Source organism: Rhyacophila brunnea, unplaced genomic scaffold, assembly GCF_057557595.1.
Source record: "Rhyacophila brunnea isolate RB1 unplaced genomic scaffold, BYU_Rbru_1.0 scaffold_18, whole genome shotgun sequence".
Taxonomy (NCBI): Eukaryota; Metazoa; Arthropoda; class Insecta; order Trichoptera; family Rhyacophilidae; genus Rhyacophila; species Rhyacophila brunnea.
In genome coordinates this window covers 19,026,822-19,048,167 of record NW_028232837.1, presented here as the reverse complement: position 1 = coordinate 19,048,167, position 21,346 = coordinate 19,026,822, and the positions used below count along the sequence as shown (strand labels likewise).

The 21,346-nt window shown below is 33.2% G+C and overlaps 1 protein-coding gene across 3 annotated transcripts in view; it reads right to left on the bottom strand.

Moving 5' to 3' along the window:
• Positions 1-21,346, bottom strand: part of Lsd-1 (lipid storage droplet-1) — a 41,653-nt gene that overhangs the window by 17,339 nt on the left and 2,968 nt on the right. Inside the window, exons 1-2 of one of the 3 annotated variants that reach the window (XM_085945266.1) lie at positions 11,454-11,796; positions 7,598-7,728 (exon numbers count right to left, since the gene is read on the bottom strand). In XM_085945266.1, the coding sequence (XP_085801392.1) occupies positions 7,598-7,728; positions 11,454-11,667 (345 nt within the window). In that variant the 5' untranslated portion in view covers positions 11,668-11,796. Of the gene's footprint in view, positions 1-7,597; positions 7,729-11,453; positions 11,797-21,346 lie in introns of those variants that run through there. The other 2 variants (XM_085945267.1, XM_085945268.1) reach the window with 2 other exon arrangements.

Below are 21,346 nucleotides of genomic sequence, written 5' to 3'. Positions count from 1 at the left end.
GACCCTATGCGAAGCCGGGTACTTCAGCTAGTAAATAATAAAATAATGCTTCAAATTTTTGAAAGTGAATCTTTGACGATTTGATCTTCGCAAATTTGTATACATGGAAAAACTTCTTTCCACTTCTACAGATGTTATTATTACGGATGTAAATAAAACTATTTCTGAAGTAGAAAAAATTTAAACATCTGAGGAATCTGACGGATTTTCAAAATCAAAACAGCTTTAATATTCTGCAGCGTTTGAAGACCAGTATTTTTATTTAAAATACTATTTAATTGGTCCAGGAACATTGAAATTTTGTGTTTATGTGCTTAAACCTAGTATATGTAAAAATATGTAGTTATCCAAAAATATTTAAAAATAGGTAACTTCGGTTAAATAGACTAAATTACGATATTACAAAAATTAAGAAATTACGAAATTAACTTAAATAGGGTCCCTCGTTCTGACAACTGCTCTCGGTTTATGCACTGACGCTCATTCAATATTGGTGTATTTGAAGGTTGCAACACACACTATTGCACGTTTATAATGTGTGTTTCATATTCGAAGGACACTCACACATTCAAAACCCTGCTTCAAAATGTAGTGTATTGGGGTATAGCCTATCTGAATTATATTTATTAATCTGTTCTGTGGGCTATTTCTTGGTTCTTGTGCCGGTACAGTGACAGTTTTGCATGAAGCAAATGAAGCAATCTTTTTTTTTAGCAAGTTTTTAAACCCAATGGCAACCTAATTATTGCTATATTTTTAACACCCAATGGCGGTTTATCGCATGAATATATTTTTGCAATGGATCAGTGCCCCAAGACTCCACGTCTCCAAGCCCGCCACTGACAGTGTGCTGGATATAAAGCTCCAAGTAAGTTATTGCTACAAGAACACATTTGATTCGATCGGTCAAAGTTGAACCATATCTGGTATATTACTATGTCATATTATGTTTAATAATTACGTGCATTATTGAACGTAATCAACGTTTACACAACTAGTAGGCGATAGTATAGTTTTAATAGGTAGTTTTCTGCTCAGATAATCAGTAGGTAAATTTATGGAAGCTAGATGACAGATAGAGATAAGTACAGATATGGGAGAATAATAGGTAACATTCATATTTTGTAAGTCACTTTAGTCTAATGAAGTCTTTGTTCCAAGGCATTGAACTGACACTTGAAATGCATGTAAGAACCTAGTGCATGACTAAAAACATGAACATAGGGATGGGCTCATTTGAGTGAAGCGTGCTGTGTGGTATCTTTGGAGACAGTTGGGGTGGACACGAAGGTACAATTATTATGAACTGTACGTTGTACAGGACCCGCACATCGTACAGTCTAAAAATGCAAAAATGTGACATAATTGTGACAGGAGGGTAATTTTTTTGTGATGAAATGAGACAATGGAAGAATGGTCATTTTTAGCCTGATAGTAATCGTATTATAAGTAGTTTGTACGATTAATAAAACAAATTTAATAGTGGAATTTTTGTTACTGCCAACATAAACATTGTTAAAAATTATAACCACAGACCAGATTAATAAATAGAACTCCGATAGACTATATTTTGACGCAGGGTTTTGAATGTATGAGTGTCATACGAAAACGAACCACACATTATAGACGTGCAATAGTGTGTGTTGTAACCTTCAAATACACCTATATTGAATGAGCGTCAGTGAATAAGCCGAGACCAGTTGTCAGAACGAAGTACAAGCGTATTCTTGACAGGTGTTTAAGTTTATCCCATATTCTTCCACACTCGAGATCGGTTGCCTGTTACTACACACCCGTAAGGTATTTCAGTTCCCTGATTATAACTCTGGCTATGTTACCTGATTTTATAAGCTTAATTCTTTGATTGATTTCTTACACTTACTCTTATAATGAATAATACCTATATTTTTAGGATTTTGATACTATCTGATATAGAGATTGTTTTCTCTGCATCATATAAAACTGCCACTGAATTGATTATCATTCTGAATAGTGATGTTTTATTACATAATGTAAACATTTATTTTATGTTTGTGATACTAATGCATGGTGTTTTTCTCTGCGCGACCCAGGTAAAAGAATAAAAAACACAAACTTTTAACTTTATCAGTTTCACTTTCATATCTAAAAGTTCCATCTTCATTATAATATAGGTTTCCTTCAGTTTCAATATATTTGGATTATCGGCAGAGCCGGCCCGTGGGTCGGGCGAATTGCTAATTAAAATAACATGGACCAAAGAGTTTAATGTCCAATGAAAATAGTGCATACTTTTGCAGTCATATTTATTTGTTTTTATTGAATTAAGAATACAATATATTACAGATTTGACAACTGCTTTTGGTTTATGCACTGACACTCATTCAATATTGATGTATTTGAAGCTTGCAACACACACTATTACGTCTATAATAAGTATTTCATTTTTGTAGGACACTCATACTTTCAAAACCCTGCTTCAAAATGTACAGTACACTCTCAGTAATCCGCCGTTATTTTTACTAGTTGAAATCACAAAATCTAGCTCTATAATTCGCCGGTATTCGATTGTCAAATTCAGTAGTCCGCCGCGTACAAGTATACAACCCAGTTGAGACGGGTTTATTTTGGAAACTTCTCCTTCGTAAAACATAAGTTCATTGCGAAGAAAGTAATGTACCAGGGAGGAAAGTGCCCAAGGACTGCATCACAATTATGCCGTGGTCCAATGCAACCGGAACACAAAATGATGCTTTTGGTCATAGGGAAAGCGAGGAATCCTAAGCCATTCAAGAATATCTGCCTCACTGAACAACTGGTTGTGTCAAGTGATTTACTGTTTAATATTTAGTCTATAAATATGTACTTATAATTTAGTAAATACTTGATTTTGATTAAAACTAAAACCGTAATTTGCTAGTACAAATTTCTCAAAAAAACTATTTTTACGAAATATCTGTTTTAATTTTTATTACAACGTTTTTCTTAGCTCGTATTCTTATTTGTCCGGTACAAATCATGCAATCGATTTTTAACTAACTGCCCGACTACCTAGACATTTGAAACTTTTTGAAGCTAGTCAAGTCAAGTTTATATGATTCAACAGAAAATTTAAAAACGTTGTATATAAAAGTTATTTTTATCTTGTAATTTATTACCATATTTTGTATGTATGCACTATAATCCGCCGCTTTCACTAATTGGACACTTGTCTGGTTTTTTTACTGAGAGAGTACTGTAGTGTATCAGGTTATAGCCTATCTGAATTCTATTTATTAATCTGTTCTGTGGGTACGCGATAAAAACAAGTAGAGGTCACCGTATTAGACAGTACCCCGTTGGGGGATTTATTATATTATTTTCTACCATTTAAAAGTTTAGATGGAACATATTGCATAGTAACATTATTCCGTTACTAATAGTTTCAATCTTAAATATTGAACAATAATAATGTATTAATTTTGTTATTAGATCACGAACCGGATTTGAAATTTACATTTATTTATATTTCATATTATTATAGTTCAACAGTTTATAGGGGTCAACATTCTAAGATTGCAATAGGAATTACTTTTGTTCATATAAATAAATATTTTATAACACATCTCGCAACAGATTCGTTGGATTTTGTATGTTGAGTTTGAGTCCGTATTTTTTTTTCGACATTTTATTTTGTTTCAAGAAGGAAGATAAACACACATTGTGATAACCTCTGTATAAAAGGTTCACATTGTTTTTTTTATCACAGCACTGTTCGTGTAATAATATAAATAATATGCATTCGGAAAAAAAAACAATACAAACCTTAGATATAATGAACTAATCAATAAATATTTATAAATTGTATTAAAATATTACAATAATTATAAATAATTACAAGATAAAAAGAGCTTTTTATATACCACGTTTTTAAATTTTCTGTTGAATGATATAAACTTGACAATTCTATGTATTAATAATTTAGGACAAATAAGGTCAAATTGTCAACAAATCATTTTTTGCTATTTTGCAACAAACAAATATAGAATACTGAAATGTCATTTTGATTTCCATAGTAACGCACGTATATATTAATAATTTAGTTGCTAGGACCACCCTCTTAGCAACCAATAATAGTGGATTGGATTACGGATTTCTTCCAAAATAACTTTTCATACAAAACAGAATTAACTGAAAATGAATTCAATTCTACTTAAAGATGGCTAAAAGTATTAAAAGAATGCATTGGCATCGTGTTCTGATATATTATAAAAGTTTCAAATGTCTAGCTAGTCGGGAATTTAGTGAAAAATCGATTGCAAGATTTGTACTGGATAAACAACCACCGGACAAACAAGAATACGAGCTAAGAAAAACGTGGTAAAAATCCAACAAAATTATAGTTATTCGAATAATAAAAATGGAAAATTCTAATCAATTAACTGAGAGAATTTAAAAAAATCCTCGTTGTTAACATTATTTATTTTACAAGACCGCAGATGAAAGTGTCTAGGGCCTTATTAGGGTATCTTCATCCCGGCCCTACACACATGAGAAAATAGTCAGGATAAAGATATCACTAAACTGTTATCAGTGCTCGTCTACTTCTTAATGGAGTAGAAGCATGGCCATTCAAGATGGAGATCCTCACATATTCTAAATGTGGTACTATTGGAGAATGCTGCAAGTAGGTATACTGGATCAGGGCCGTGTCAAGGATAATTGCCGCCCGGGTACTAACCCAAAATGTCAATACTCCCAATATTTTTATTGGAATGATTGAAGAATAAAAAAAAAATAGGTTGGTAATTAGGTAATAAGGAAGCTCGAGGCACTGACTGATTTTAAGGCCTCGAAATAACACAAAATAACTACCATAAATTTCAACTATGAATCTACGTAGGTAGGTACTTAATTCTTACCTAGTAACTCAAAATTATTATTATTAAAGATGACAGCAAAGATAAGTACATAACAATATAAGTGGTTATGTTGTAGACCGCTTTTATGTCAATTGTTGGGATTTTATTATGCTTTGGGTAATATTTTTACTCCATTTTCGTCTTTTTAAGAGTTTCATATAATAATAATTTTATGACTAATTTGAACTGTTTCGAGGCCCCCTTTTAAAACTTCTGACGATTCGATTGCGTCATCAGCGTCAAAGAAAATCACCGCTGCTCAGAAGTCAATTAACGAATCTCAGTGATCCATCCGTGAGGAACCTTTTAGCTAGGTAATGCGTGTAATGTTTGGAATTAAAACATGATATTATAATAATTGCTATAGATATCTATACCATCATAAATAATATAATAACTATGTATAAATAAATGAATATAATATAATAAAATAAATAAAATCGCTTCGGATATTGATATATTCCACTTACGTGGAGTGAATTTAGGTGAACGTTGTTTTATACATTTTTAAGATAAATCTATCAACGTAGTTCACTCTGTGTGGTTCCATGTACTTTTATTTTTATTATTTTATTATTGTATTATTTACTCATATTACCTACTCTGTATTTTTATTACAACTTATTAGGTCGTATTCTTATTTGTCCAGTGGTTGTTTGTCCGGTACAAATCTTGCAATCGATTTTTAACTAACTTCCTAGTACTAGACTAGACATTTGAAACTTATATCAGAAAACGATGCTAATGCATTCTTTTAACACTTTTAGCCATCTTTAAGTAGAATTGAATTCATTTTCAGTTAATTCTGTGTTGTATGAAAAGTTATTTCGGAAGAAATCCGTAATCCAATCCACTATTATTGGTTGCTAGTCTGGGGTCCTAGCAACTAATAAATTATTAATATATATGTGCGTTACTATGGAAATCAATATGAGTGTCAAAATGACATTTCAGTATTATTTCTATCAAATACAATTTTTTTTGATCGTTTAAGCTAGTCAAGTCAAGTTTATATGATTCAACAGAAAATTTAAAAACGTAAGTACTTATATAAAAAGTTATTTTTCTCTTGTAATTATTTGAAATTTGTTAACAATTACTTTATGTCAAATATGTAAAATAAATTTGAATTTGAAATTAAATAAATCGTCAGATGTTCGAACTTAGAACTAAGTTCATCCCAGTATAAAAGTATTCAATGATATTATTATGTCAAATGTAGCATGTGGCGCCATCACTCGGCAGACAACTCATACTGGCGCATCTTATCATTTAATTTTCGGTTTACAATCATTATCGCTGGATAATTATTATTATTTTATATACCTAAGCGACGAGTGATCAAAATTTTGCAACGCAATAATTGAGAAAGGAAGCATTATGTATAATATTATATTAATTATTATTGATATAAAATTGTGGTCGATATTTTTCGTAATGACCAATTACCTACTTAGTATATTTTTATTGGTACGTATTTTGTTTTGGTCTGATGACAATGATGCATAAAAAATCACGCGAAAGATAAAAAAAAAAAATATAACATCTCGAAGGTAACAGAATTATTTTGATTTGATATGTTAATTTTAAATGAATTTTGAACCTAATAAAATGCCTAATCACGCTTTTGAATTTCGAAACAACACATTTTTAGATAATTAGATATTGTTATTCACGTTTTTTTATAGATATAGACAAATGATAATAGTAATGTAATAATATATAATAACATGTTAATCTATTATAATAATATCGAGATTATTTTGGCAGTGATTTAGGTGTACTTTCCAATGACACTAACACCGCTCCAAAGTCATTTCGTCAATTCTAGAAGAATCTGTCTTCCTTCTACCAAGGTCTATTAATTTGTAATATACATTGTAAAATCATTGATACTATTGATAAATTGGGTATGGTTACATATTTATTCAGTGACGTCCCGTGGGGGTATGCAGGCTATACGTTGCACAGGGGCGACATATTATAAAGGGCGGCGAACGAAGGAACGAATACAGATAGATTTTACAACTTTTGAGAGCAGTGGCTTCATTGTAAAGTAGGTATCGAAAGCTTAGCTTTTAGTACAAAAACTATTGTTTTTTTGACCATGTCCGATCCTAAGAAGATCATATTATTATGATCCTCCACAGAGTGGACGTTTTTAACACCGCGACTGGCGCGTTTGGAGTAATTGGCCATTAGATATAATTAACGTGTTATTTAAATGTGGTAATTAAAAGGTCAGCAGTGATTGTGTTTTAATAGAATTATATTTTTTTGCGAGAAATGGATGTTAACTAATTGCTCAAATTATTTGGTCCATACTCTGATTCTAAACACACATTGAAAAATAATATGTGTATTTGCCAGACCCAGGATTCGAACCTGGGACCCACGACATTATAAGCCGACGCGTTAGCAGCTCGGCCATCATGGGCGTTAATATCAAAGTATAAGCACATATAAAATTATCACAGTGGTGTCTCCAAACCTGTCAGCGCAGACTTTCATATACTTAAAACCATTACTTTTTGAAAGTAAGTTCCGTGGAAATGCTATAATTGTAGTAAATTATAAAAACAAATTTGGTGAATGTTCAAGATAGCCGAAAATAAATAATAAAAAAGGTACGTAACGAATTTAACGACACTATGCCCAAGGACGTCACTGTTTTAGGACATTTAAAAACATAATTATTTAAATGGGGAGTTACATACCTTTATTTTCGTGTATATTTTTTCACCGATGTCTAATCCAGTTTCAATCACTGGAATGGAGCCAATTCGTGCGACGGATTCCAGTCGTGGTAAACTTGGCTTTGGGGGCGGCGCGCAATAGTTGCGTGGCACTGTAACAACAAAGAATAGTATCAATACAATAATCGTATGAAGAAACGCCTTCGCTTGAGGAATTATTTTTGAAAGTGACTTTGTAGCATCGGGCGTGAGGAGCTCCTTTTTAATTGTAGATCCACACCCGGCTTTAGGCATCCACGAAAATATGACGGTGGGCATATTAGATGTGCTTATATGATACAAAAGTGGAGTTTGAAACAATCCCCAATTTTCATGTATGGTAGGATTAAAGCCACGACGAACATATTGGAGTCATTCTGCATGTATACCTTCTCCGGAAGAGTTTCAGCTATACACCAGGCCAAACCGGAGGCTGTTGCATGAATAATTGATACCTTGCCGGTCCCACTGTGACTATCAATGATAATTGTTATATTATGACTTGTTCTGTGATTTTGTTGTTGGATTTTTCTTTTAGAACCAAATGTTTTTTACTATCATCATTTATGATTTTATAATCCGTTTATTCGGTTATAACTAAAATAATTACAAGATAAAAAGAACTTTTTATATACTTACAACCTTTTTAAATTTTCTGTTGAATCATATAAATTTGACTAGACTAACTTAAACGATCAAATTTTTTTTTACTTGATAGAAATAATACTGAAATGTCATTTTGACACTTCATATTGATTTCCATAGTAACGCACGTATATATTAATAATTTAGTTGCTAGGACCCCAGACCCCTAGTAACCAATAATAGTGGATTGGATTACGGATTTCTTCCGAAATAACTTTTCATACAAAACAGAATTAACTGAAAATGAATTCAATTCTACTTAAAGATGGCTAAAAGTATTAAAATAATGCATTGGTATCGTGTTCTGATATATTCTAAAAGTTTAAAATGTCTAGCTAGCCGGGAAGTTAGTTAATAATCGATTGCAAGATTTGTACTGGATAAACAACCACCGGACAAATAAGAATACGACCTAATAAAAACGTTGTAAAAAAACTCTTGACCAATATTGATGAAACTTGCACAGATTATAGACTGCATTGTTGGTAACGACTTAGTGGGCTCGAAAAGAAACTTCTCGAAAATAACCCACTTACAACCATGTGCGGTTAGGTGTGTGATTATAAGTGCGCGCCTAGAAATCGAACAAATTTTATTAATTTGTTCGATTTATTGGCATTGGCTAGTTATTTATATAATTTCAGAACAGGATTTTTTGGATCAGAGAGAAACTGTTGTGATCAAGTCAGGGGAGAAAATTAGTATAATATGTGGATGATATTGCCTTGGCGTTTCAGACCGGATCAATGGATAAGACACAGGAGCCCCTTAGATTCAAAGCCATGTAAACAACGACTGGTGTTTGAAGTCAAACTCATCCAAGCGTATCGCGTGTGTCTTCCAACTGCATAATGCCAAACACGATGCATCAGTCAAGGTTAAATTTTCAAAATAAATATATATGGGGTGTACAATGGTAAACGTGACAGAGGGCAATGCCGCGAAGAACACTCGTGATTAGCACGAGTGCAGTTCCACCGAACTGAACTGAACCGGGTAGTAGATGATAAAGGGAAAATCGTTCTAATGGTGGCCGACCCCTATAAGGGATGGCATGACATGGGATGGCATGGTGTGACACTAAATCGGAGCATGACTTACCAACTCCATCTTAAGCAAATAAATAAATAAAAACCAGTGTTAATATTATTAAAGGAATAGGGAAAACATGGGGATATGCCTATGTACCCTTCGCGCTGCCTCGCGTGCCCTAGTTTAGCTAGGCCCTAGGCCGAATAGCGTGCCCCAGTTTGATGCTGTGATGCGCATGCTGACATTATTGACACGGAGCTCAATTCAACCATGCGTATTATAAGTGAAACACTCTTCCCTACCATACTACTAAGGCTACCGCCTGCAGATACTTTTAAATATTATCCTTCCACCAAAGCTCAGGCGAGACACAGCGACTCAAAGGGAATATAACAATTCTAAACGTTCTCTTCGTATCGACATGGTCTCTTCATCCACATGGCGACTAAAATCTAGAAAGTCTCTCTGGGTTGCAAGAGAGGAGCTGGTTGGAAGGAACGAAAAGCCTAATGAACTTTGGTGCCTTAAATGGAAGTCATCTGGGTAAGTAACTCTTATTTGGTGATAGATCCAGGGTTCCGGGTCGTAAAATCGGCAACATTGTCGTTCCGTCTCATGGAAAAATAATTTTACCACTTGAGCTAGAATGGCCATAATATAACAAAAAATCACACACTTATTTTTTATAAAACACATAAAATTAGATAACTATGATAATATTTTCATAAAATTACCGAGCGCTCCGGTTCGTAAAATTCTCCATTTCGAGTGCTGGATAGAACCAATGGTAAAGCTCAAAGAACAGTTTTAAGTTTTAGTTTTAATCAATTTTTAAAGAAACAGTCACACAATTTTAATAAAAAAAATAAACATAGGAATCAAACTTTGATTTTTTTTCTGTCGCTATATATTATACATTGCCGATCAATTAACAATAATTAATAATACGTAATAAAATGTGTTTTAAAATGAAGGAGGAAAAGACACAGCTCTGATATTAAGTAGGTACCCTCTATCAATTTTATTGCAAGGCTTGGCTAACTATCTATTATATCACATACTAATCTAGTAATACATTATATTATTATTAATTTAAAATGATGTTAAAATGATTTTAAAATGATGTTAACGCGCGTGTTTGAACATTTACCTAACCGAAAATATATATATTTTTTAAACGATACATGTTCAAACACGCGCGTTAACATCATTTTACTCCCTACTTCAATTATAGTCTGTCAATTTATGGCTACGGCCGTATGTTGTAGCTTAACCACTGGGGAATGCCAAAAGAAATGGCGTATTTCAAAAAAACACTACCTTATTCTTAGGTCAATAATTATTACAAAGCAATCATTATTCATAGGATGTTTATCGCACTTGAATGGTCAAAGACATAGCTTATAATAAGTATCTTTAGAATTATCTTCAAATGTGTTAATCTTGCCCATTTTTTGAATAATAAAATGCCTAATTCTTGTCAAATTTGGGATCACAGAGATTATCAATATAATTTCACTTCACTATAATAATGTCGATATAAATTATACTGATGGTTTTATAAATGCGTTTAAAAATTAATAAATGTAAAAAATCGTAACACCACTGCACATTTATGTACTGAAATATGACTATATTCTAAAACATTAGAGCGAGAGGTTTAAAAGAATACTATTTTATGTAATAAAAATACTTTATGCAGTCATCAAATGTTTAAAATAAATATAAAGGATAATAATATATAAATAGATTATCGACAACGTTTAATGTATGTCCAGGATCATGGTTTGAAAATAGAACAAAAGCTCCACTTTGACCTACGCTGAGCATGTCCCCCCTTAAGTAATGTTTACTATCCACAGATCTGTATGGAAAAATCATAAATTTGCCAAGCATCAACCAAAACATTCGTGACTGTAAGACGTGTAATTTCATACAGGACAAAACCTAGAAGATTATTTAAAATATTTAACATTTCGTAAAATGCCAGTTTAAAATCCAGCACAGGTTCGGCTCTGATAATACTATAATCTGGAAAGTACATAATATTATGGCGTATCAAGTAAAAAAACTATTAAAGTTTTCCGCAAGGAAGAAAACCCGATGTATGGTTATTTTTTGGAGAAGCAGGATAGGTAATATTTAATTGAAATGTATTTACCATATTTACCATTATGATGATCGTTACAGGCTGCCAGATATGCTTGCGTTCTGCTGGAAATAGTTCCATTTGCACCCTTGGACCTCCTAGAGGTGGTGGTGCAATATCCCTTATAAGTTTTAGTACAAATTTTAGAAGTATGATTGCTATTGTTAGAAGCCATGTTGACAGTTTCCTCGGCGGTAATTTTAAGTTGAATTCCGTACGCGGACATAAATGCAAACGCTACGTTCCGAAATGAGCAATTAAAATTAACACTTCACCAAATTATATTTTTCACAGACAACAGTATCTTGTTCAAACATCGCGGGACAACTGAGTCTCTTTTATTAACCTTCGAACTAAAAAGCAGACGGTGTGAACTACATTAAGAACATGATGTAATATTGTGCTTTGCCCACCAGACATGATAACGCAATCCAATAAATGTATAATATTAATAATAATTATGTTCTTACTCATATTCAATAATATTTTATTGATAATATTGTTATTATTTTTACTAAATAATGTCCGACATAATAGGTATATTTTAATTTTGCTATCTTACGAGCATATCTAACGTGTTAAATTCATCTTCTTATCTATGATTTAATAGATTATTAGGTGGAAATTTGGTAGCCGAAAACAGCAGTAAGTAGGTAAGTATTTCAAATGTGTTCTAAAATGAAACATTCTAAAATAATACTTTAAATAATGATATTCTTCAGAAGTAGGTACGAATTACAATACCGAATGAAAAAATCAATACCGGTAAGTATAAAATATTTAAAAGATACAAGACAATTCTTTCACGGTACCTACCTACCACAATTGAGTAGGTTACATACAAAAAGGCGTCTCTCGTCGCCTACATATTGAGATTTGCGGATAAAAATAATAGCACAATTTGAGAGGATTTTCGGCATATTATAAGGTTTATTGTAGGTAATATATTAATAAAAGTTAATCCATTGTTTAGATTAAAAGTTTATTTGTTTTAATTTGAACATTACAGAGAGTGGCTGATGTGCATTTCAAAAATGGAGAGAAGTCCATTTGATTCTAACTTACTCATTTGTTTTTCAACTTTCCTGCATACAATAAAAGAAAATAATGTTCACAAACCGGTCGATAAATAATTGCCAAAAAAATATTACATCCAAAACTAAAATCGAATGCTTTTCCGCCCAACATAAATATGTGGTGGTTGTTATTATTTCACGTTTGTCGGGTGATTCAGCCATTTTAGAATAAAATACCCTGTATTTAAATTTTTTGAAAGCGGTATATCTTTATCGATTAATACTGGTATTAGGAAGGTACCAAACGTCCAAAAAATGTAAACGACTGTTTTATTGACCGCAAAGAGATTCTCATTAATGTCAGTCTTCAAATCCAGATTATCACATTGTCACATTTTGTCAGATAATTCGACCGCCGTAGTCGGGTTAATTATTTTTTGTGTACAGTGTAAATTATCGCGTGAATTAATTCAAAAGGCCACATATCCTATACTAGAATTTATTGGTTCATATATACAAATATGACAATCATCCACATCCGAGAATCAAGAATAACAACTTAATTCTTAATATTTTATCATCGTCCATGTCCGCTACTTATACCTACTTTAAAAAATCTGTCGCTCGCCAAAAGTAGAGATTATCCGAATAGCCCCAGTTTACCCTACTGTAAAACGGGATGAATAGGAATGACGTGGTGAATATGAACAGTTTCCGGGGAAAATATTCAGAGTGCTACAATTTCCAAAATGCTACTGTTTGCATTCCATTATGTATGTTATTTGGCAGATAATTTATTTTTATGTCTTATAGAAATTCCGATAAGACAGGAAACGTGACAGTTTGTCATTCATCAGACGTGAACAAGTTTGAATGAATGAACTCAACGCAATTAAATAGGTACATACCTACTTTTGTTAGAGCTAATCCACTGATTAAAGAAATAATAGATACTGTTTCTATTTCCCAAATAAATATTTCTATATTTAATCATGTTTTTTTTTTATTAAAATTTACAATTTTCCCTTCCCGTTCCTATTGAACAGACTATAATTTTAGGAAAATGACGTAGCGAGTGAAGGGTCTAGGACGATTTGGCACCGGGACAACTGGACGCCACGGAATTCAAAAATAAATAGACGTTAGGTACTTATAAGTACTTTAAAAAAAATATTTAATATTATTTATATTTAAATGATTGTATTATGATTTAATAGTTGGTGAGAATGTAAATATGCAGACGTAAATAATGATTTAATCGTGCATATGTTTAAGTTCCAACGAAAAAAGAGTTTTTTATTTTATATAAAGCCTTAGGCATGGTAATTCTCAATCCGCAATAAAGAGTACATTATGTTAAGAGTAAAATGAATTAAAACTACGAAGTAGTAGATAGAAACTGATTAAAATTCCTCGTCTACGTTCTGTCTACGTGTCTACGACAGTGCGGCGTCCAATTGTCCGGAGTCCAGTCGTCCCATTCCCCGAGTGAATGATGAGCATTCCCAGCACCAAACCATACTGCTGAATTGAAAACGCAACTTTTGACAAGTAAATTTAGCTTTTCAGTCATCCAAAATAGGCTTTAAAATCTTTGAATTGAATATGAAATTTGAAAACGTTCCTATTCACCTCGTTTTACCGATATATTATGGTATATAATATCATATCATGTCCAAGGTCAGATGATTTACTATGAGTCTAATTTTATCACGATTATTGATGATGATCAATGATCACACTGCAACACGCATTATTGAGTGATGCGCAATTTTCCTACCGTGAATGGAATTGATCTCCTAATATTAAATAATAACAATATGAACGTAAGTAAGTATGTAAATATGTCAATATTTACGATATGTATTATAATATATTATACTAGGTCAGTGATTCCAATCATTTTTTGTTGGACGGAACACTTGGGACATTTTTTAGAAACTCGAAGAACTGTTATAGCACGGTTTAACCAGGCTGCTATAATTATCCAACAATAGTAATTAACGAGTTTATCTCATTAAAATACTTTGTTAGATTCGATTAATTGACAGTAATTGTAAATCAATTACATAACTTAGCGCTATGGAGTCTGATACGAAAGTCCTCCTTACATTGACTACATGCTCAATATGTTATAGATTATTAATATTGCACAGGGGTCTACTTGAGATATTCGCACAGACAAGGGTAAGTGTCACCATGAGAATATCTAGATCGCATATGCCTATAAGCACATAACATCACAAATTATGGATTTTATCATGTGAACATTACAATACATTGTCGATATTACCCTCTATCCATACAGTATTTTATTTCATAAGGGATTTCTTATTTAATACTTCAAAACATTCCTTATGCAGTAAGGCAACAACACATCCATAATATTATATTATTATGAGAAAATAGCTACTTATTAAATTTACACAATAAATCTTAACTTAGTCTATTCAGTAAGACTTATTCTAAAGATAGCTCTTATTTATTTATATAAAAAATCTTTGCAATAATATTTAACAATATAACATAATACTCTGGGAATTCGGTCTGTTATAAACTTACTCATTGATCATGTCTTCTTATATTATCTTAATTATCTAATAACATTTTATAAGAAATACGAAAAGTATAACAGACTTATACATGTAATGCAGTAGATACTTAGGCAGTGATAAACCGAGGCAAAGTGCCGCTTAGCAGCCATTTAAGTAGTCTCTCTTATTGTTTTACAGGTTGTCCAGTCTTAAGCACTAATCACAAATTGGCGCCGCAGGCAAAAACATCGATGGGATATTTATTTTAACATACCTTTTATCCAAAGTTATTGGACAGGGTAATAAATACACACTTGACAATAAAAAAATATTGCTTATTTTTATGGAAAAATAAAATAAAAACGAAAATATAACAGAAAAAATACTTTTAATAACAACATTTAATAACATTTAATATAATAATAACAACATTTAATAACACCATTAGAAATAAACTGAGTTTGAATGAAGTTTGATTTATAAGATATATAATATACATATTATGTTTACGTTGCTGATTCATTTAATTTTTTCACATAAATTAATAAAAATGAGAAAGATTGGAAAAAACAATGCTTCGCACTATTAACAATGTAATTCCACCATGATCTCATACGTTTACAGCAGTTTCATATTTGGCTGACTAATTAGATTTATGAAGCGGAAAGGCCATAAGTACACCATGATTTTCTTTACTATTTTAAACCTCGCTAGCCCATTCATTAAGTCTTTACTATCAGAAACAGCAATCTCATATTAAATTCACATTATTATTTATATTACAATATTATTTACTCCATTAAACTTATGTATTTTCAAGATTAAACGTATACAATATCTCTATATATATAAAAATCTCGTGTCACGGTGTTTGTGGTCGCACTCCTCCGAAACGGCTCGACCGATCTTTATGATTTTTTTAAAATGTAAATTTGTTAGGTATGAGAATATGTCAACAAGTATATTTCATACCGCTAGGTGATTAGGGTATCTCTATCCAGAAAAAAATTTCTTTAATTTTTTTGACAATTTTTTTTTCTGTATTTTTTTTATTTGGCATCAAAAAATACCTATAACCTCAAATTTTCACTCTCCTACCCCCACCCTCCCATTTTTTAATCGTGATTTTATTATTTTTGTATGAACAAATTTAACCGTCGTTCGTATTTCAAACAGAATGAAATTATTTATGTTGTTGAATGACAGATGGCGATACGTCCGAGAAGAATTCAAGAGAAGCGTTGCGTCATTTTGACATTTCATTCGGCATATCACAACGCAGTGCGTGCAAAATTTTGTACGATTTATTTTAATTTATCTATTTTTGTGTGCATGTATTACAGTGAACAATGCCAGCAAGACGCAAGGGGGGCCATTTGGGCCGTCGAACGAATAAAGCAACATACATGCGAAATAGTAGAGCAGAAAGAACAGACGAACAGATCCAACAAGATAACGAAAACGTGCGTGTGAGCATGTCGCAATTGCGTGCATCTCAATCACAAGAGGCGCGAGCTGAACGAAATCAACAACGACAATTGGAACGGAGCCAAGCGCGCCGGTTCGTAGTTAACACACGCAGAGCAAATGACCGACAACGCCAACAAGTACATCGAGCATTTACATCCACTTCATTCCTTTATCTCGCATTCGAGTACGAGCCAGATATTGAATATTCCGCTCATCCGAGAGTGCTGATTGGTGCTATGGACAAAGAATGCTCCCATTGTCATGCGCTCAAATTCAAACATAAGTCAGCCGGGATATGTTGCACATCAGGAAAAGTGCAACTACCAGAAATTGAGACACCACTAGAACCATTGAACGGCTTGCTCATCGGCATGGTTCCAGATTCAAACCTGTTCCTGAAGTCCATTCGCACATTCAATTCATGCTTCCAAATGACTTCGTTCGGAGCAACAGAAATAGTTCACAATACTGCGGCAAATGGTCAACAATTCCATTCTACGTTCAAAATCAAAGGCCAAGTGTACCACAAAGTAGGCTCATTGCTGCCAATGCCAAACGAACCACATAAATTTTTACAAATCTACTTCATGGGCGGTGAGGACATCAATCGTGTGGATGCACGTTGCGGTTACAATAACCTCAATTCGCCTAATGCGAGGCGCATCGTCGGCGAACTGCAGTCCGATTTCCTAACTATCGTAACCGCTCGAGCGGGTGGCATGTATTGGCTGACGTCACACTTACGTCATGTCGTCTGGTGCCACACGAGACGATAGTTAGGAAATCGGGCCCCTGGACGCCCTATTGAATGAGCACTATGAATTATTGAAATTCTTCAAATCACACATGCACGAATTGCAAAGTGATAATCACGCTATTGTCATCAATCCTGATAAAACACCAGCTGGAGAGCACGTGCGACGATTCAATGCGCCTGTTGTTGACGACGTTGCTGGAATCATGGTTGGCGACCGCACATCGACGCGAGAAATCGTGATTCGAAGAAGAAACAATAATCTGGAGTTCATCGCTGACACACACCGTTCATACGACGCTCTCCAATATCCGCTAATTTTCTGGAAGGGACAAGACGGATATTGCATAAACATTAAACAACGAGATCCCGCCACAGGTAATTCATTTATTATGAGCATCATTACTCATTTTGAATTGAGAAAATGAATGGTTGGTGTTTTTTGTTTTTATCGGCGGTCATCGTCTACAGCGCTCCATTCCTCTTTCTGTCATAGATCCCATCCCCACACACTTACAATACATTCGTTATTTTTTATTTAACAACCAAAATATTCACTAGAAATAATTTATATGGCAGAACAACGTTTGCCGGGTCAGCTAGTTAACAATAAATGTCTTAAATAGTTCCTTTAAATTATACTAGATTTATTTTTGACCGATTTTATCAATGTTATTTGTAAATATAATTTTTTTATATTAACAATGTAAAAAAATGCCAATTCCGGGACCAGTCCCGGGATCCCGGGATTGTCAAATTGTAATCCCGAAATCCCGGGATCAGAATTTTGGCTCGGGATTGGATTCCCTAGCTGTGACTATACTGTCGTGAAGTAATCGGTAAGTCATGCCAAAGATTTTTTCACTATATAACCCAATTTGTTTCAAGTTGTAGCTTTTATGAATTATCGCAGAAGCACTAACACGCCGTGCATAGTCCCTCAGTTGGGAATCACTCTACCTACTAGGTTATGAAAATAACGTTTGGTCCCAGTGCATTCGAACTTAGATTGATAAATGAGTAAACATAGATGATTTAATTATGACACACTAGATTTAAATTTGACGAAAAGCATATCAACTCTGTACACCTACTTATCAATCGATTATAAAAATAAACACTAAAACATGACACGAAAATTTAAAACTTCAAACAGAAAAATGTAAGGTAAGTACAGACGTAATTCATGGCAATGATAACACTCAAATTATTGAGGTATCTAGGTAAAAGTTGATATTAAATTTATCGAAATCACATAAATGATTTATCAGAGTAAATAAAATAAAATGCAGTTGCAATGACAATATCCCAGCAATGCACTTATTACCAAAAAGATGTTAGCAATAATTGTGTGAGGTCATTCATGTTACGAGGGTGGGTCAATAAGTCCTTAGAAAAGCCGACAGGTGGCGCGACTAGTACTGTAAGCGGTTTGTTTTCATGCAGCGGCACTACCGATTCAGTATGCTGCGAAGTTTCAATCAGATTGGTCGGGTTGTTGTGTGTTTCTCGTACATTTAAAAAAAAAATTGCTTGTTTACAAAAATGGAGAAAATTGAGTTTAGAGCTGTTATTAAACATTTTAATATAAAAGGGTTAACAGCAAAGGAAATAAAAAATGAGTTGGATTTAGTTCACGGCACATCTGTTCCTTCACTTGCAACTATTTATAACTGGTTAAATGAATTTAAACGTGGTCGTACATCAACAAAGGATGAACCACGCTCAGGACGTCCTGTAGAAGTGACTACACCAGAAATGATCAATAAAATCCACGATATGGTGTTAAGTGACCGAAGATTAAAGTTGAGTGAGATAATTGAGGTTACAGTGATCTCAAAAGGTAGCGTCATTTCTATTTTACATGACAAATTGGGCATGAAAAAAATTTCTGCAAGATGGGTGTCGCGTTAGCTCACAGTCGACAATAAACGCAATAGGGTGGTGGCCTCTAAAGCCCTGTTGTCGCTCATGCAACGCAATCCGGATGAATTTTTTCGTCGCTTTGTGACTGTAGATGAAACATGGATACACCACTATACTCCCGAGACGAAAGAACAGTCAAAGCAGTGGATTGCGAAAGGCGAACCATGTCAAAAGAAGGCGAAAACCGTAAAATCAGCTGGTAAAGTTATGGCTACTGTATTTTGGGATGCACGTGGAATTATTTTCGTTGACTATTTGGAAAAAGGAAAAACAATAACAGGGGATTATTATGCATCTTTATTGGACCAGCTAAAAAACGAAATTGAAGAAAAACGGCCTCATTTAAACAGGAAAAAAATCCTCTTTCATCAGGACAATGCCCGTGTTCACACATGTTTACGATCAATGGCTAAAATTGAAGAATTGAAGTTCGAATTGGTCGACCACCCACCGTATTCGCCAGATTTAGCCCTCAGTGACTTTTTCCTTTTCCCAAACTTAAAAAAATGGCTAAGTGGACAACGTTTTTTTTCAAATGAAGAAGTCATCGATCGGACAAATGCTTATTTTGAGGACCTTCCGAAAACTTATTTTTCTGACGGCTTAAAAAAATTGAGAAACGTCTAACCAAGTGTATTGAGCTCCAAGGAGATTAGGTTGAGAAATAAAAAAAAAAAAAATAATAAAAACTGTTTTAATGCTTTTTTCTAAGGAATTATTGACCCACCCTCGTATCTAAAGAATCGGTTATGTAAGATACCTACTTATATAAATTTCGATTAGTGATTCTCAACCGAGGTTCCGCGAGATCTAAATATTAAGGGCTCCGCGAGAATTCGGAAAAGCTCACTCAAAAACTAGATACACATTGATACCAGGCTCGCTCACAGAAAAAATGGTTTGGGGGAGGTCCAGTGTGAAAAATTAATTATACTACTTTATTATTGATTTTTACGACGGCGGGAGGGGATGGGTTTTATAAAATCTAGCAGGTGCCGCTGATTTCCGGTCACGGTTGTCATTAGATATTCCATTCACCTACCTAAGTAATTTGTTTTTTTTTCGTTCCTGGTCCAGACCCGAAACCCGTTCAAATATGTATTTAACTTCGAGAATGCCATGAACGAGTTAACTCGCCAAAGATTGTATGTACTGTCAAGCCACAGGCGAGATAGCTCGCGTCTTCATTGTCAATATCACGTCATTGTCTATTCATGTATATTTTCAAGACATTAAAAATCAATAATAATATAAATGTCAATTTATATTCAAAAATCTCAATTAACAATATTTATCATTTTAGTCTGAAAATCTCGACAAAAATGCGTTTTTCAAATTTATTTTAAAGTTATTTATTTTATTAAAAAAATAGCTGATATCCATAAGTAATAAAGTCTAAATAGTATCCACGAAGTTAAAAATTGAGACATTGTTTTAAATATCCTTTCGTTTCGAAAAGATTTTTCCGGTTCCATCAAAATTATCCGTTCAGAATCCTACTCGATTTTCCATTACTGATAGGTGCCCTTTAAATTAAAACACTAAAATAGTTTTATTCTCATGCTGGCAGACTTTCTGCGCATGCCAAAGGTTTGCCATCGCTGTTATAGTTTATCTTATTATCATTCATTTTTTGAGATTGCCATACAGTAGTTTTATGTTATAATATTATATTACACTTGAATTGATTTACTGCCCAATGTAATATAATAAATAAGAATAAATCGGATTGTAATTAAAGAAAAATATGTTTATGTCAGTATTGTTTAACGATTAAACAGTACCGAAGAAAAAATATTAAAAATGACCTTTTCTATAAGAAAATGAGCTTTGACCTCGTTATCAGAATTGTTTTAATTCTCCTCTTTATGTTACAAGAATAAGCGGCATTGAAATGAATGTCAATTCACTATTTTTCATCATTATTATAATACTCGTACATATTATAATACAATACACAATAAAAGTGCACCGAATGATGATCGGTAGAGAAATTTACGTATGTTTAATAATAAACAGTGAATTTTATCGATTGCTGTTACTTTGTGAAACAATTCTAACAAAAAATATGATATATGATCATATCTGTCAAAACTAATTAAATTTTAAGCAACACATGTTTAATTGCATTAGACCAATTTCATCTGCTTGCACTGATATTTCTTCACTTATCGTGCGCCCCAGAGATGGATTAATCATAAGGCT